Source organism: Rutilus rutilus, assembly GCF_951802725.1.
Source record: "Rutilus rutilus genome assembly, chromosome: 13".
In the NCBI taxonomy this organism is placed as follows: domain Eukaryota; kingdom Metazoa; phylum Chordata; class Actinopteri; order Cypriniformes; family Leuciscidae; genus Rutilus; species Rutilus rutilus.
The window spans coordinates 13,568,822-13,587,733 of NC_140218.1; the positions used below are offsets into that span (position 1 = coordinate 13,568,822).

At 43.1% G+C, this 18,912-nt stretch overlaps 1 protein-coding gene across 2 annotated transcripts; it reads right to left on the reverse strand.

Annotated features, from left to right (window-relative positions):
• Window positions 1–1,008: 1,008 nt before the first annotated feature.
• Window positions 1,009–10,679, reverse strand: copz1 (COPI coat complex subunit zeta 1). Of its 2 annotated transcripts, none has more exons than XM_084428867.1 (9): window positions 10,573–10,679; window positions 10,140–10,208; window positions 8,866–8,947; window positions 8,690–8,781; window positions 8,554–8,609; window positions 8,374–8,451; window positions 4,001–4,052; window positions 3,726–3,764; window positions 1,009–1,507 (listed from the first exon to the last, which is right to left on the reverse strand). In XM_084428867.1, exons 1-9 carry the CDS (start codon window positions 10,588–10,590, stop codon window positions 1,460–1,462), a joined length of 534 nt encoding a protein of 177 aa, XP_084284993.1. In that variant the 5' UTR covers window positions 10,591–10,679; the 3' UTR covers window positions 1,009–1,459. The 2 variants fall into 2 exon arrangements, with proteins under 2 accessions (XP_084284993.1, XP_084284992.1); XM_084428866.1 differs by having other exon boundaries at window positions 3,726–3,824.
• Window positions 10,680–18,912: the final 8,233 nt, after the last annotated feature.

Below are 18,912 nucleotides of genomic sequence, written 5' to 3' on the forward strand. Positions count from 1 at the left end.
CTAGCCATCTCAGAAAACTGTGCATTTTTTACATTCTCAAAACACGTCACTTATGTATAGTATGATTTATAAGCCGTTTTCCTCATGCGGAACAAAAGATGTCCCCACAAGGTTAAGGATTATGGATAATGTCATCTTCGTGGGGACATTTTGTGTTAGTGGGGACATTGGTTTACCTGAACCACACACACACACAAAGCCATGGATGTGTTTAGCGACAGCCAGTTTTTATTCCAGAATATTTAGTGGAATAAACACTTTCCTCATGCAGTGTAAGAGGGCTTGTGGCCAAAACAGCTTTTCTGGGTTTTTAAATAACAGCCTGTTTTAGGACCTCTTAAAAATGTGCCATTTGCTGCACATAATTTACAACCAATTCAAAATTGACCGTAAATTTTGAGGGGAAAAAAAATGTGATGTATTGTATTGTGGATGTATTAAAAACACTTGTAATTTTACATGCATGATGTAGTGCCTAGCAAGCATAAAGGGGCAACAAAAACAAAGTTAAAACGGTGTTGTAAATGTTAAGTGCAGTTCAACCTCAGGATTGTGTCTCATTTACAACCAGGAGAGGGCGCTATTGCATTGACTTTGAGTCATTGATAAGAGTAGCGAGGGAAACAGGCACTTCAATTGGAATTTATACAGTAATATCTATCTATCTATCTATCTATCTAAAAAGAGGTCTAAATTAAGAGTGTAATAAATGTTGTAGCATCTCTAATGTTCTCAAAGTCATAACAGTTTTTATATAAATCTGTTTAGTAACTCAAATGCTATTTTAAACATTTCTGTTTTGTTGCTGGGGAGGTAACATGTTTACTAGCTCACCAAGAGTCCCTAATCCTATGTATGAGCAGTGGTAATAGTGATGATTGACTTAAAACTCACAAAACAGTAAACAAAATGACCTCAAAATATTGGCAAGGGAGAAAAAAAAGTCACAACCGGCCCTGCAAACCCAATAGTGCCCAAAAAAGAGGAGAAAACACACCACAGCAGAAGGAGGGGGAAACGGTTTGTTTACTTCAATCAAAACAAGGGTCAGAGGGAAGAACAGAGAACAAGATCAACCACTGGAATGTACATGAATCGTAATGAAAATCTCACAGTACAACAGTGATATCATTCACAAAACCAGCCATATATTCAAGCGCTTACTGGAATGGGATGAAAAAAAAAAAAAACACGCCCCGGTACTTTTCCCTAAAAAGAAAGTCCCGCCAGGACAATATTCCAGCTTCTTCCTCTTGCCATGACAATCTTTAGAAATGTCATGTTCTCGGTCTTATATTTGAGATAGAGAGAGAAACACTAGAAGTCGGTTTCAGTGGATGTGCACTTCAAAAGTCAAGAAAATACTTGAGGAAAAGGGCAGATAGGACAGTAGTGATGAAAAGTGGTTGAGTCTCATTCATTCGCCTCATCTCAGTTCAGGAACGGGACCAAAAGCGTCCTATCGGAGTAGAGACCATTTGATCTGTTCCTTAGCTGACTGTAGCACCTAGAAAGAAAAAATAAATAAATAAATTCCAATAAAGTTAGAACCTTTATTTAAAATATAATGTAAAACATTAGTATTATATTACTTAAACAACAATTTTTGTTAAATATTAATATATATATATATTTATTTATATATTAATATTTTTAAAAAAATAATTTATATATATATATATATATATATCATCACACATCATCACATAGCCTTCACCATACCTAGAGATTGGCATGGGGAACTTTCCATAAGATCATCTCTCAATGCAAATCAAACTAGCTTTTAGGCTAACTGAAATAAAACCATGCCAATCTCTAGGTATGGTGAAGGCTATGTGATGATGTGGGGCTATTTTAATTCCAAAGGCCAAGGGAACTTTATCAGGATGCATAGTATCCTGGATCCATGAAGTAACTGGCCTTTAAAAATAAAAATCTGCCTGCCTCTATGGGAATTTAACATAGGGGTGTACTCACTTATGCACCATGTATTTTAAGGAAGAACATTTATTTATTTACGATACATTATTCATTCACAAAGAAAATTGGTGTCCTTAAAGGTTGGATTTTTCCTAATTTTTTAAATTAAGGCATTAAGTTCAATTTCCAAAATATGATTTTTTATTCCTCTTTTTAGTCAACTTTAGCATGGGTGTATTCACTTATGCATTGCACTGTATATATATATATATATATATATTTTTTTTTTCACCAAAATTTATTAAATGAAAATATACTATATATATAAAAAAAATATATAAAATGTATTAATATAATATAATAATTTTATTCCACAATCAATCTGATAATATGAGGGTTACCGAGATAAAGTGAGACGTTTTTTAGATGTCAAACTTTAAATGGAAGAAATATTACTTGGTGATCCTTTAAATCCACTTATAATGGTTGTTATAATTAATCTGAGGTGTCATTAGGAGCTTTAAGAATATGTGAAAGTGGCTTCTGCCAATTTATTATAACCTGAAGTTTTAAATTAGGCAATGCAAAATAATTAGTCACATTTAATTAGAATGAATTACCATCTTCAGAATCATTTATTTGAAATATTTTGTGTTCCTCTTCAGTAAATCCAATCACTCAGTGAGGACGGATAGACCAAACCACTCCCAAAAAACCTCACTTGTCTCCAAAGCTACAAAAGGTAATTGAATTTTAACGTGTTTGTGTTCTTGACTCATTAATGCCATCATTTTTCTTAAAAGACACACATCCATCAGGGCGCTGCTTTATGGTTTTCAATACTTAAGAGGCAAAATATTCGCACCTCCTCCTTAAGATACAGTGAGGTCCAAAAAGCCTGAAACTATGAGTGAAATGACTATATTTTCCTAATTTATACCCCAATTTTTTCAAAATCCTAAAACCTGTGTTTGGGGTCGTAAGAATTTGCTAACCAAGGCTACATTTATTTGATTAAAAATACTATTCAAATAGAAAACGGTTATATCGCAATAATATATTAAAACGTAATTGATTCCTGTAATTCAAAGCTGAATTACTTCAGAAATCATTCTAATATGATACATTTTTGTAGGATTTTTAGACAAATATAAAGTTTTTTATATTTTTGTAACACTCAAAATATCTTTACAGATCAATTTAATGCATCCTCGCTGAATAAAAGCATTCATTTCATTCTTTCTTTAAAAAACGAAATCTTACTGACCCCAAACTTTTGAAGAATAGTGTCTCTAAAATGAAAAAACTGGCGAAGTGAAAAAGCAAAACTTTTACATGTAAAGGTGCGAACGTTGAGGGGAACCTTGTAATCGAGTAATGCAGGCGCAGCAAAACATCCAGGATTTAATTCATCATCTTAATTTGCGCAAGACGAGGCAAAGCATAACCGTATAGCAGGGAAGACGAGGAGACAGCCATTAATCACGGACACCAAAGGGATACCGTCAGCCTGTCTCAGCGCCTCTTAAACGAGAACATTAATCAGTCCGCACTCACGACTACGCCAGCCGCGGGGAGCCATCGCTGGCAGACAGCCGCCAATAATTAGCCATCATGTTTACACGCGCCAGACACACGCGGGAACCCGGACTAGCGAGTGAAAAGTTCTTAATGTGGGAGCTGTGAAACCAGACCACCACAGACTCATTTTCCAAATGAATCATGGGTCGATCGCAGAGCCGCTATTAAACATGAGCGGTGATCGCGACAGGTGCCGCTGAAGGAAGCGCGTGGACTTCTCTCACCTGAGTGACCGTCTGTTCTGTCAGAGGCACGTCATCGCCCTGGAACGAGATGAGAGAGGGAGATGCTGATGACTTTAGGACTGCTGGCTTGCTTGCTTCCTGTCTCGTACATGCAAGATTATTGGAAATCAAACTTAATAGCTGCCTAGCAAGTACCATAATGCTCATCAGTGGCGTCAGAGCACGAGAGATGAAGCAGAGGCAACAAATACTAATCAGATTAACATTCACATCAGTGTAATGGAAGTCAATAGAGGAGAACAAGAAGTAGTTACCCTCAGAGCAACACGGTGAACCACCTGCTGTGGGTCGCTCTCCAGGATCACACTGCAAAACAGACAGTTAATCAGCGCTGCCGCCAAAACAATGAGATTTTTAGGCTCAATTACGGTTCTTTTCAAAAATGCATGCTTCCTTTTTTGGCCCTCCTTTATAGAGAAAATAGAGAAAACAGGAAAGGATGTGGACAGGATCAGGAAACAACACTCGCCAGAATCAATCTTATGTCGGCCGCACGAGCACTAGTGGTCGCAGTGGAGTTTTCAGTGGCGATGTCTAGACCCAGAAGGAATCTATAGACTTTTTCTGCAATGATTTTTTTGGTTTTGGTTTTATTCTATCAATGGATTGCATCAAGTTATCTGTTGTATTAGTTTATGCATTTCCTGGGAAATGTACCTAAAATCACATTTGGCATTGCACATGGCATAGGCCTATGTCACGAAAAAATTGAAGACCGGAAGTACGTCTTTTAGTAGGGATACACGGCTCTTCCGGTTAGCTTTTTACAATGGCGGAGTCCGATAGATACCGCTGGACCAAAATCTCTCCGCAACCTGCCTGAAGTTACATATGACGATGTGGTTCGGATGGTAAATGAAAACTCTCAAGTGGAAAAGCGTGAAAGCTGAGGTATGGCTGTCTACGTCCTGACACTACAACAACAGCGGCGGGCCGTTCGCCAGTAAGGTAAACGTTTCTATGGTAACAGCGAGTTGGACCAATCAGCAGACGTTGCTGCTACGCTTAGGATTGTGGGTAGTGTAGTTTTTTTCCATAAGATCGCAGATAAAACATGTTTTTCTTAAAACAAGGCTGATTTCATACGAACTTATAGCTTCTACAGGAGCAAAAACCTTCGTTTCACAACCTCATAGCTTGCGGTCAGTCTACCTCGGATGGTTTAGACATTATGGCTGATAATCTAAATCCTTATCGAGAAATACTGTTGACCGGAAGTTCTGAATCCCTAAAAGCAGGAAGTGTGACATAGGCCTATTGCACCATTGTTTGAGCTACAGGATTGACATTTATTCATAATAAAAAGTGTTAAACAGAGCTGAAAGAGTATGACAGTCTTAATGGTAGCTGAAAGATATATATAATATAATCAAAACAGACAGAATATCCAATAAATTAATGTAAGGAGCGGCTAATTTATAGTATTTTATGAATGATTTGCAATTCTTTAGCCGATGATTCTGTGTGGGCCTGCTTAGAGTTCTCAACGGGTCGGGTCGGCCCGACAAACCCGACGGGACCCGCGGGTTCGGGTCGAAAATATAATCAAATGACTCGGGTCGGGTCGGACCTCGGGCTTAATCTTTTCCAGTCAGTGAAAAAAAAAAAAACATTTATTAATCATCGCTGCTGTTCACCGTAAAGAAAGTCTGGCTGCTGCGTGCAAGCGCATCACGGAGAGGGGCGGGGGCAGACCTGACGCCGCTGCGTGCACGCCTTTAGCCTGGAGAAGAAGATGGAGTTGGTGAAAAGTAAACTTGCCTCAGGTGAATTCACCGTCGCTACTACAGCCTATTTATATATTTAAAGTTTATTGTTTCAGTTGTTTGTATTGTTAAAAGGCGTGAACATTAAAGGTTGATTTGAATTTCCGTCTGCTGGTCATGATAATACGTGTATGAGAAAAAAAAAATCCGTCGGGCCGCGGGCCGGGTTCGGGCAGATAATTCATGTTGATGTGTCGGGTTACATCGGGTCCGGGCTTTAAAAGCCACGGGCCGGGTCGGGTCGGGTTGTTATTTTCAGGCCCGTTGAGAACTCTAGGCCTGCTGATTCCCAATTATTTTTTTAAATACAGTAGAAATATAATTATATGAATATTAAATGACACAAATTGATTGATTAGAATACTTAAAATATTAATTGTAATAAATTACAAGAAATTTCTGTTGGTCAACTAGTAGAGCACAGTAGGTTTGACTCCCAGAGAATGCACATACTGCTTTGGATAAGAGCATCTGACAAATATATGAAGGTAATTATAATAATGTACACAACGGTTTATAGGTTTGGGTTCAAGAAGATTTTTTTTGGAAGAACTTAATTTTATTCAGATGCATCAAATTGATGTATAATGTCAGAGAAGATTTCTATTCCACATAAATTGCTGTTCTTTTCAACTTTATACTCTTTATACGCTCAATTGAGGACAATACTTTTTTTATCAGATAAGAGGACGTGCGCTTAAACTGTGATGGAAACTCGTTTACTGAATAAATCCCTCGATGCGCAACAAAAGAACTCACGTGACTTTGCCTCAACAGTGGATGTGATTGGATAACTGGACTAACCAGTGAACCGACTTCATCACACTGCATCTCAAATGTTGGTTTGATTATTCTGAAATCCCAAATTGATTTGGTTTAATTCCCTGCCAGAAGCATCTCACATGATTGCGTTCCCAACACCAGGCGTCTGAGCGCAAGATAACATGACAGTGTTTATGGTGTTTTGTCTGAGAGACGCAAGTCATTTATATGATGTAGGACAGAAGAGCCACAGTGGCTTTTTTACGGTTGCAGCGACTTCTATTTTTATTGCAGATATTTTGCGCCAATTTCCCAGAAAGTGGCGATTTTGTTCGCTTGAACACATGGGATGGAAACGGTGCTTTATTTGCAAATGTTTTATGCAACATTCCTATTTTGCACACAACTTAAATTCACAACTTTGGATGTGATTGATACCAGTATTTCTCTCTAGCATTTTGAGCGCTGTCGAACAGATTCTTAAACACTTCTGATTGGCCATTGCGCTCACGCACTCAAAATGCAAAGGGGAAATGCTGGTATAGTCACATTTTTTAAATTTCACAACACTAATGGCTATTGATCAGAAGAACAGGGTTCCCACACCTTGGTTAACTTCAAATTCAAGGACCTTTCAAGGACTTTTCAGGTCCAATACCCTTAAATTCAAGGATTTAATGTGGGGACACATTTCAAGTGAGAGCTAGGTTACATCGTGTTACCTTGTAAGATACATTGTTACAGTTTTGTGCGCGTGAACATCATGGCAACGTACAACACAAAGTACGTCACGCGGGAAACACTTAACGTAACGCGTAAATGCGGGTAACTAACGTAAATAAAGCAAGCTAGTATGCATAGGCCACGAAGAGTTGGCGAAATAACATTAGCGAACCGGAGGGAATATGGAATTTTTTCCAGAAAACTTCTTGCACAAAATAAATTCAAGCACTTTCAAGGACCTACAGCGGGGGAAATAAGTATTGAACACGTCATCATTTTTCTCAGTAAATATATTTCCAAAGGTGCTATTGACATGAAATTTTCACCAGATGTTGGTAACAACCCAAGTAAGCCATACATACAAAGAAACAAACAAAAATAAGTTCAGAAATTAAGTTGTGTGTAATAATGTGAAATGACACAGGGAAAAAGTATTGAACACATGAAGAAAGGGAGGCGCAAAAAGGCATGGAAAGCCAAGACAACTGTTTGGACAACTCTTCTGATTATTCTTTTCACTCCTCTGTCAGAAATCTTGCGAGGAGCACCTGGTCGAGGCAAATTTATGGTGAAATTATTGTCTTTCCACTTCCGTATTATGGCCCCAAAAGTGCTCGCTGGACCATTCAGAAGCTTAGAATGGCGCCTATAACCAATGCCATCATTATGTTTTGCAACAATTAGGTTGCGAAGGTCTTGAGACAGCTCTTCGCTTTTACCCATCATGAGATGTGTCTTGTGTGACACCTTGGCAATGAGACCTTTTTGTAGGCCATCATTTGGGACTGAACCAGCTGTTATTAATTTCCACTGACAGGGGGCTGGATTGCTTTTTAATTACTGTAAGTTTTCAGCAGTTGTCTTGGCTTTCCATGCCTTTTTGCGCCTCCCTTTCTTCATGTGTTCAATACTTTTTCCCTGTGTCATTTCACATTATTACACATAACTTAATTTCTGAACTTATTTTTGTTTGTTTCTTTGTATGTATGGCTTACTTGGGTTGTTACCAACATCTGGTGAAAATTTCATGTCAATAGCACCTTTGGAAATATATTTACTGAGAAAAATGATGACGTGTTCAATACTTATTTCCCCCGCTGTATATCTATGCGTGTTTAATTTCAAAAACTTTCCAGGGCCCTGACATTGTTTTTTCAGATTCACAAACTTTTAAGGATTTCAAAGACCCGTGGGAACCCTGGAATAAATAAATGCAGAATTGGTGAGACGCATTTCAAAAACCTTACTGACCCCAAACCTTTGAATGATAGTGTACATACAGCAAGATCTCTATGAAACAAAATTGTTTGCTTCTGTTTTCCTCTTTTTTTTTCTTTAAATGTAATACAAGTTTAAAAACATTCATAATGGCTTACCCTCCATCAACAATCTCATCAACGGCCAGGAACAGACCCTCCATATTTTCAAGCAGGGCTCGCTTTTCCACATTTTTCCTAAAAAAAGAGGAAGAAACCAATCAAAGTCAAACTTTTTTGGGGGGAGGGTTTCTGACAGAGACCATATAACTCATAATGAAAAAGTCTTTCCTACAGTACCTCAACATTTGGCTCAAGGAATCAAAGAGACAATTCAACACTGACATAAGCATCAGCTGTGTGAAGAAAGACAATGACACTTATGAGATTCACACGGTTATGATAAGACAGTACTGGATGAAATATAAAGCATTACCTCATTTTCATGGGAGCTGCCGATTACGTAGAAATACAGATCAATATTGCTCTTGTACACAACCGTTAGACCCTCCAGCAATGCTATTTCACCTGTGTGGAAGAGAGGAAGAATGACTCCAAGATATGACTTTATATGTTGGCGAACATAAGATTGACAGTAACATAATCACTTACTGTCTGTCCTGTGTGTCTTGTTGAAGATGTTCTTCTCAAAGGCTTTCTGCTCTTTCACTGTGGGGTACGTGTCATCATAATACTGAAGCAAACACAACAACTCAGTCGCAAACTAATATATGAAGCTTATAATACAGACAAAGCACTTCTATATTACTGAATTAAGTGCTAATAAACACTCTTTCATACACCTTATGCAAACAAAAAGCTTATGTTTCTAAAGGGTGTGAGTTTGAAAATGACAGACTGTTATATGGTTTTGAATAACATGAGGGTGAGTAAATGACGACTGAATCCTAAAACTGTGTTTACTTTCAGGTTTAACCCTATAAAGCCTGCTATTTGATGAATTTCAAAGGCCTCTAAATGATCACAACTTTGCTGAAAACCTGTCGCACACAATCTTCTACGTGGCGTCTGACTGATAGTTCATACTTTTTAGCAAGTGGAAGGCCTTTTAGTGTAATCCTAAAAATGTTTTTTTAAGTAAATGTAAGAATTTTAATATCGCTATTAATATTTCAAAATGAACACTTACTGGACTGAAGCAACTTAGGTTTGCTTGATTATCCATACATCATTTTCACATGTCAGGCTTTACAGGGTTAAAGGTTTAGTTCACCCAAAAATGAAAAGTCTGTCATTAATTACTCACCCTCACGTCGTTCCAAACGTCATCTTCGGATCGGAACACAAATGAATATATTTTTGATTAGATCTGAGAGCTTTTTGTCCCTCCATTGACAGCTACGCAACTGACACTTTGAAGCCTCAAAAAGTTCATAAAGAGATTGTAAAACTAGTTTAATTTCTGCGTAACACACGAGAATAAACCAAATTGGTTCTCGCACGTCATACGAACATGCTAAAGTTTCTGATGTGTGCGCTGATGAATTTGTATGCGAATAAAAGCCTAAATTTTCATAAAAGCCTGTTCATCATATAAAGCATTAGTGTCTCTACAGACATTTTTTAACTAAACCGCTCAATTCATATGGATTAGTTTTATGATCTCTTTATGAACTTTTTGAAGTGTCAGAGTGCTAGTTGCGTAGACTGTCAATGGAGGGACAGAAAGATCTCAGATTTCATTAGAAATATCTTCATTTGTGTTCAGAAGATGAACGAAAGTCTTACGGTTTGGAATGACATGAGGGCGAGTAATTAATGAAAGAATCTTCATTTGTGGGTGAACTATCCCTTTAAATAAAACGTCACTGTATATCAACTCAAATCTGATCATGACCCTGATGTTCATCATCTGATGGTCTCACCTTAGCATAAAGTCTCTCTCCGTCATTGTCCATGATCAGAACAGCTTTTACAGTGTACAGAGAGGGCTCCTGTCACAGCACAGACACAAACATGACAGATGACCAATGAATTACAGTCAAATTAATCAGATGATCAGGGCAAAGGTTGAACAGACGTAAAACTGAAGTTCAGATACCCATCAGCAACTGCTGAGGTTGTGAAGTCAATATTATAATGTAATATTTCAGTATAATCTTTAACATTTAAATATAATAAGTATCCTATACACGCTGTTGCTAAACTCGTATGATTGATTAGTGATTTATTGTTTAGCGGAAGTAGCGGAAGGGCTAATTGAACAGGCAACAGAGCAGATTGAACTGCTAGCGGATGATTACACTTATATTGCTATATATATATATATATTGGGATATAGAGATAAAATCTTATTACCAGTATTAGCGTATCCATCTTGTACTGTGCAGAAGGCGCTCACTCTAGCTCCGTGTATTGAATTCCTGCGTATGTGTACTTCCGCTTACGACATGAGGTAAAAGGGCAAAACTAAGCGGAAGTACTTTGTAACGTCATTGAAAATATTGCGGGACATAAATAAACAAGAATGTTTTGAATCGGCCTACCCAAAGCAGTTATTATTATATTATTATCTTTGTTATTATTTTTCGAATAAAACATTAAAACAATGACGTGAACATTACAATACAATCTACACACTACAATACACAGTCTAGAAGCACACAAATCGTAAGAATCCAGCTGTGTAAAATGTGTGTCAATAGCCTGTTTGACTACTTGTGAGAGCCAAATGTTAGAAAATGTCCTCACAAATTCCATGAAATTTTGTATTTAATATTATATTTATAGAGATAGATATTTTATTCACTTTACACCAGCGAACTAATGCAAACAGGGCTTTAAGAGAGAAATTGGAGAGTAGCCTAATAGTCCAGTCATTTTAAGCCAACATGGGGGTCAACCTTGAGCAAATTGCAACAGAAGCAAACTCAACTGATTTTGTATCCTCAATATGTCCTGAGTAAGGGGGAAAAAAAGCCCCGAAGAATCCCATTAGGGGAAAGTTTAGAAAAAGACCCAAATATAGCCTATTCATACACCATCTTTTTCTTACATGAATAGGGTAAAATTTTTAACCTTTAGATATCACCATGAAAATTACTGAGATGATTACTTACATCAAGACAAACAAAAAATGTATTACAAGTTTTTTTTAATTGTTTGTTAACATGGACAAACGGTGCATAATCTAATTACGTATCTGTTAATTTGCATAAATACCACAACAGATCTAAACATTGGGTATAGCCAGGTGAAAATGTCTTGTTGAATCTTGTTGACACATAACAGTTAAATACTTAATGTTAAGGTCTGAATGGAACCCATTTAGGCTACCCATGAGCATTAATACATAGAGGCAGGAAGAAGTGCTTTAAACCAGCCTTTATTAATTATTATTGCAGAGATGGGGTTTGGGGCTGGGTCTGTGGGACTGTTTCTGGGGATTCACTTTTTATTTTACCTACCTTTTGTCTTCTGCATTTCCCTTACCATTGTCTCCTGTTCTTCCCTCAGACTCGTCCCCCAGAAACAGTCCCACGGACCCAGCCCCAAACCCAATCTCTTAAAAATTAATAAAGGCTGGTTTCTAAAGTACTTCTTCCTGCCTCTATGTATTAATGCTCATGGTTAGCCTAAATGGGTTCCATTCAGACCTTAACATTAAGTATTTTACTGTTATATGTCAACAAGACATTTTCACCTGGCTATACCCAATGTTTAGATCTGTTGTGGTATTTATGCAAATTAGCACATACGTAATTAGATTATGCACCGTTTGTCCATGTTAACAAATAATTTCAAAAAACTTTTTGTTTGTCTTGATGTAAGTAATCAACTCAGTCATTTTCATGGTGATATCTAAAGGTTACAACTTTTACAATGGGATTCTTCTGTGCTTTTTTTCCCTTACTCAGGATATATTGAGGATACAAATTCAGTTGAGTTTGCTTCTGTTGCAATTTGTTCAACCTTTTTTCATAAAATGACTGGACTATAAGGGATATTCTACCAGAAACATACATTATCTGTAGCCTACTTGAATTGTTACAGTGAATAAAAAGTATTTCATCCAAAAATTTCTAAAACTGGCTGATGGTTGATTTCTGTGAATTGGTCTTTGAAGGAATATGTCATTCATTAGGTTCTCAGATATTTTTTCTTTATTAAAAACACTTTTTAAAATTACAAATCCTGTCCATGTCCTTGTCCTCAGCCAAATTGGAGCTACAGCTTTCATAGTTTTGTTACGCTAAAAACTGTTATTTAGAAGAAGAAGAAGAAGAAGAAGAAGAAAACAAGTTTAAGCTGTTATCATTCACATCACTTGGTCAAAAACATGAAATTAGATATAAATTCTACAAATAAATACTATTTTACCACTGTCCCTATGTTTTCGGTCAGTCCTGTCACATTTACATAAAACGTAATCGGTTACCTAACGTAACCTCTGTTCTCTCTAGAAGAGGGAACGAGTATTGCGTAAGTTGCTTACGCTACGGGTAAAGTCATCTTTTCTCGAGATATGAAGCCAAAAATTATCCTTAATTTTTATAATCTTGTCAACGCAGTGCAGCAGCAGTCAGACCTAGAGCAGGCTATCTAGCGTGCTCATTGGCTGCCCTGCGGCAACTGCAGCAGCCTACCACTGAGCCTGGCGTGACGTCACGCCCAATGAGGGCGCTTGGCGCCCTCACGCGTCACGGCCCGCCAGAAGGGGCGTGGTTAAGCGTATAAAAGGAAGGCTCGGAGGCTGGTTCACTGGTTTTCGTCAATGAAGCGAATGAGCTCGTGGCGCGAGCACGGCGGGTTACGCAATACTCGTTCTCGAGAGAACAGAGGTTACGTTAGGTAACCGATTACGTTCTCTTACGAGAGGTTCTCTCGTATTGAGTAAGTTGCTTACGCTACGGGAACACCCTTGTCAACGCCGTGCGCGCCCAGCATCCACTGAATGAGTCCCAGGGAAAGCCCGGGGAACACGATAAGTGGGAGCCGGGCGGCCAACAGAATGGCTAGCGCATGTACATAAGCACACAGTAGGGAGTGCAGAGCGGCCCAGCTGGTCTGAACTGAAACTGACACAACCCTTTATAGTGCAGCTCAACCAGGAGAGCTAAATCGAACAGCAGTAGCCTGCGCACGAGAATGTGGGCAGGGCATACGCGCAACTTAGACTGATAAAAGTTTAGCCTGCAGGGCGGGAACTTCCAGGTTGTAAAACCTAACAAATGTAGAGGGGGAGGCCCAGCCCGCCGCCGTACAAATGTCATGAATGGAAATCCCGCTGGACCAAGCCCACGACGAGGCCATGCCTCTAGTGGAGTGAGCTCTGATGCCTAAGGGGCACTGCAGGTCTTTAGATGCGTAAGCAGCCGCAATAGCGTCCACTATCCATCTGGACAGACTGTGTTTCGAGGCGGCGAGACCCTTGGTGCGCCCACCAAACGAAACGAAAAGCTGCTCCGAGCGCCTGACAGCGGCGGAGCGCGTGATGTAATTTCTCAGTGCTCTGACAGGGCAGAGGAGGTTATTATCGACCTCACTGCCGGATGCCGGCAAGGCTGAGAGAGAAATGACTTGCGCTCTGAAGGGAGTGCCCATCACTTTGGGGACATAACCGTGCCTCGGTTTGAGAATGACTTTCGAGTCATTAGGTCCGAACTCAAGGCACGCGGCGTTAACTGATAACGCGTGTAGGTCACCCACACGTTTGACTGAAGACAGGGCTATCAGAAAAACGGTCTTGAGCGTGAGATATTTGAAATCCACAGTTTCTATCGGTTCAAAGGGATGCGCTTTCAGGGCCTCTAGGACCATTTAGATGCGTAGAGCCATCTCGTAGAGGGAGCTCTAGACCGTGTGATCGTGTTCACAACCCCTTTTGGCAGGTCAACGGGTATTCGTTGATTATCCATGCATGCAGAGACCAGCGCTCTGGATGAGGATGCCAGATCGAGCCGCGGGCTTGAGAGAGAAGGTCTCTCCTCACCGGGATCGGCCATGGGGCTGTATCTGCCAGCCGCATTAATTCCGGGAACCACGTTTGATTCTCCCAGTGCGGGGCAATGAGGAGCACCGAGTGGCGCGCTTCCCTGATTCTCCCGATGACCTGTGGCAACAGTGAGACCGGGGGGAAAGCGTACAGCGGGCCGCTGGGCCAGGTTTGGGCCAGCGCATCCTCGCTCTTTGAAAAGAACCTTTGGCAGTGAGCGTTGTCTTTTGACGCAAAAAGGTCGACTTTCGCTTTGCCGAAAAGGCGCCACAATAACTGGACTGTCTGGGGATGCAAAGACCATTCCCCCGGGGGAACATTGTCTCTGGACAGCCCATAGACTGTAAAAAAATATGGACGACGCCCCTTCGCTCTCTTCCATTGATGAGAACTGAAGCCGCCAGAGTCCCGATATGGCGCTGACATATTGGAACTTGAGTCTGCGCAGTAGCGATCTCGGGACCAGACCTGCGCAGTAGTGAGCAGGAAGTAAAGCCGCGAAATCAACGCTCCGCCCTCACTCTCGCGATTCTGCACACTTTTTTACAAATTGATTGCATTTAGACAAGAGGCTTGTTAAAATATAGTAAATACAATCTCCTCAGTCCTCCGAAGATCCCGAAAAAATGTCCGTTGGTGCATCAGTGACTACTTCGCTCAGAGAACCTGTCAATCACAGCTGTCAATCATGACGTTACACCACCGCATCACGTAACTAACTAAAAGCCAACTTATTTTTGAAACGGACACTTGAACTTACATCAGCGTGATAAAAATGACAGCAAATGAAATAAACCACCTTTGGAAAAAAGATATTTGAAGTGTAATTTAATTGTTTAGTTGGTCTCACGTCCCGTTGAATAACACGGGGAGGCGGGACTTATAACCTATACTAGGACCAGTCACCGGGGGGCGATCGAGACGTTTTGGCTTCACTTTTGAGGGCTTGTGCGGCACGCTTGGGACAGCCTGTCTGGACCATCGTTCAGGTGACTGGGCACATGCGCGGCTCTCAGCGAGCGCAGTGAGTGCTGAGCCCAAACGAGGAGGCGTTCCGCCAGGGCGCAGAGAATTTTGGATCTGACGCCGCCCTGACGGTTCACGTAGGACACCACTGACGTATTGTCCGTGCAGACTAGTACATGGTGATCCCGCAGGTATGGGAGGAAGTGCTTCAGCGCATTCTCGACTGCCAGCATCTCTAGACAGTTTATATGAAGGCGATTCTCCTGGTCTGACCAGAGGCCATAGACCGGTCTGCCCTCGAAAAGAGCCCCCCAACCTAGGTTGGAGGCATCTGTCGAGACAACCTTTCGGTGCGAGACAACTCCCATTGTCACCCCCGTGTGGTATCATTCGGCCGCCAGCCAGGGCTGCAGGGCTGACACACAGCCCTGATTCACACTGACTCGCAGGCCGCCGGCAGTCCAGGCTCGGTGAGGCTACTTCTGTATTCACTCTCGTCTCGGTCCGTGCTTGAAAGCGCGGGGTACGGCGAGCGAATTGTAGCGAATAGCCCTGCTTTATAGTATTCAGCACCCATTCTGACACGCCCGGAATCGCTTCCCATGCTTTCGCACGCATAGCTAGGGGTCGAATGGTCTCTGGGTTCAGATCGCAGCACTGCGCGGGATGGGGAACCTGCATCAGAGAGGATGGGGCTCGAATACGGAGGCTCGCTGACAGCGGTGGCTGGCTGGACAGCACACAACGGCTCGGTCGCTATGGACGGAGAACATTTTGTGGCTAGAAACCCGTGGCGCGAGAGCGGCGAAGGGGTTAACGTGTTTATTGGTAAGTGCGCGCGCTCGTGAGCGGGCGCAGGGCTTACATACGCAACACGGCCCGTGTTTGGGAGCTTTAAAGGATCTGAACCCCGGAACAACTGTGTAACAGAGCGGGCAGCGGGTAGGTGTGGGCACGGGATCGTGGGCACATTTCCTACACTTAGCACTCGAGCGGCGCGTGCCCGCTTTATAAGAGTGCGCACTGTGGGAGGTACTGGGGGGATCGTGCTTGTGTGTAGGGGTGAACACAGAGATGTGGGCACATTTTCTACACTCATAACACCATCGGCGTGAGCCGGATAACCAGACATTACACTCTTTTTGAGATTTCTCTGGGTCGCCGTCAAAACGGCGTTTGTGTGCAGGCGAGCGAGTTGTATAACTGACTCGTTGGCTGCGGTGTACACTGCTGCAGTAGCCTTTTCTAAGGGGACTGACAGAGGTGGGCGCTTTGGAAGAGATTCATAGCCTGCGACGCCTTCTGTACCTCCGAAAAACGATCCACAATCCCGCTTACCGCTGGGCCGAAGAGACCGGTGGGGAAGAGAGCGGGGCGTTGAGGAACACGGAGCGCTCAGATTCGCTCATATCTGCGAGCGTCAGTCAAAGATGTCTTTCGGTGACGGTGAGCGAAGCCATGGATCTCCCGATGGCTTGTGCTGCGGACTTTGTAGCGCGAAGCAAGAGATCCGTCGCGCTGCGCAGGTCCGTCAGGACAGCGTGGTCCGGGCCTTTCTCATCCATTTCGCGGAGGAGATCGGCTTGAAGGATCTGGAGCACAGCCAATGCAGGGCGGAAGCAGCCTGGCCGGCGGCAGCGAAATCGCGGCCGACGAGAGCTGATGTGGTCCTGCAGGCTTTGGACGGCAGGGCAGACTTTGAGCGCCATCTAGCGGATGGCGGGCAAAGGTGCGTTGCGACAGCCTCTTCTACCGGGGGAATTTGAGTATATCCCTTCTCGACGGCCCCGTCTACTTGAGAGAGGGTCGAGGAGACCGGAGAGCGGAGTCTATCGGAGAAGCGGGCACTCCAAGACTTCGAGAGCTCGGTGTGAAGCTCAGGCAGGAAGGGTGCTGACCTAGAGGCAGGCGCTTGGCGGCGGCTAGGCAGAAAACACCCGTCGAGTCTGTTGGGCGTGGGCGCCTTCGGTGGGGACCACTTGAGGCCCAGTTGGTCGACCGCCTTAGTGAGGAGGCGGAGAAGCTCCGCGTCGACATTGGCGCGGGACCTGCTAGACTCCCGTGTCGAAGAGGAGGCGAAGCGGTGAGACCCGGACCACTCTTCGCTGTCCGAAGCGAGAAGAGAGCAGCTGTCGCCGATAGCAGCCTCGTCCGCTTCATCCGCTTCATCCCCTGAGGCGACGGCAGTGCGGGCGAGAGCCGGCAGCTGCGCGTCAGAAAAGGGGGGTGTAGAAGGAGAGAGCGAGGCTCGCGGGAAGGGATCCGGCGAGCACTCAGCTGCTGCATCGGGCTCCGGTGGCCTCTGGGAGCGGTGCTTCTTCTTGCGCGGCCCGGTGGAGGCAGGCGGAGAGACAACGGGAGCGTCGAACGAGGCGAGTCGAGCCCGCAGGGTCGACATCGACAGTTCTTCGCAGAATTCACAGCCCCCGGAAGAGAGAGCGAGGGCTGCGTGGTCTCGTCCCAGGCAGAGAGCGCAGATCACGTGGCGGTTCCTGTCGCTGAGCGGGGCTCTGCACGAGCCGCAGGAAATGCGAGGCATTTTGAAACAAACGCCTCACGCTCTTTTAGAAAAGTGTGTTGCGGCGGCGAGCACACAGTGAAGCACAGTAGTAAAAGGATACTATCGCCGGATAGCGAAGCAGGCACGGATGGCTGAAGGCGGCGAAGACGACCGGCTTCCTCAGACTCTATCCTCGGCTTGCTGGTCGCTTGATTCGACGGCGGCTTCTCTCAGAGTCCAGCGATGCGGAGAGCTTCGCTGAAGAGACGAAAATCAGTGAACCAGCTTCCGAGCCTTCCTTTTATACGCTTAACCACACCCCTTCTGGCGGGCCGTGACGCGTGAGGGCGCCAAGCGATATATTCTAATGAATTAGGTCCTAGATTCCTTGAAAATGTTTTGGGATGACAAAGTTTAAAGATGACTTTAATGACATCCCATTCTTAATCCGTAGGGGTTTAATATGGAGTTGGCCCACCCTTTGCTGCTATAAGAGCTCCAACTGTTCTGGGAAGGCTTTCCACAAGGTTTAGGAGTGTGTTTATGGGAATTTTTGACCATTCCTCTAGAAGCGCATTTGTGAGGTCAGGCACTGATGTTAGGCGAGAAGGCCTGGCTCACAGTCTCCGCTCTAATTCATCCCAAAGGTGTTCTATCGGGTTGAGGTCAGGACTCTGTGCAGGCCAGTCAAGTTCCTCACCACCAAACTCGCTCATCCATGTCTTTATGGACCTTGCTTTGTGCACTGGTGAGCAGTCATGCTGGAACAGGAACATCCCCAAACTATTCCCACAAAGTTGGGAGCATGAAATTGTCCAAAATGTCTTGGTATGCTGAAGTATTAAGAGTCCTTTCACTGAAATTAAGGGGCCAAGCCCAACTCCTGAAAAACAACCCCACACCACAATCCCCCCTCCACCAAACTTTACACTTGGCACAATGCAGTCAGGCAAGTACCATTCTCCTGGCAACCGCCAAACCCAGACTCGTCCATCGGATTGCCAGACAGAGAAGCGTGATTCGTCACTCTAGAGAATACGTCTCCACTGCTCTAGAGTCCAGTATCGGCGTGCTTTATACCACTGCATCCCACGCTTCGCATTGCACTTGGTGATGTAAGGCTTGGATGCAGCTGCTCGGCCAAGGAAACCCATTCCATGAAGCTCTGCGCACTGTTCTTGAGCTAATCTGAAGGCCACACAAAGTTTGGAGGTCTGTAGCTGTTGACTCTGCGGAA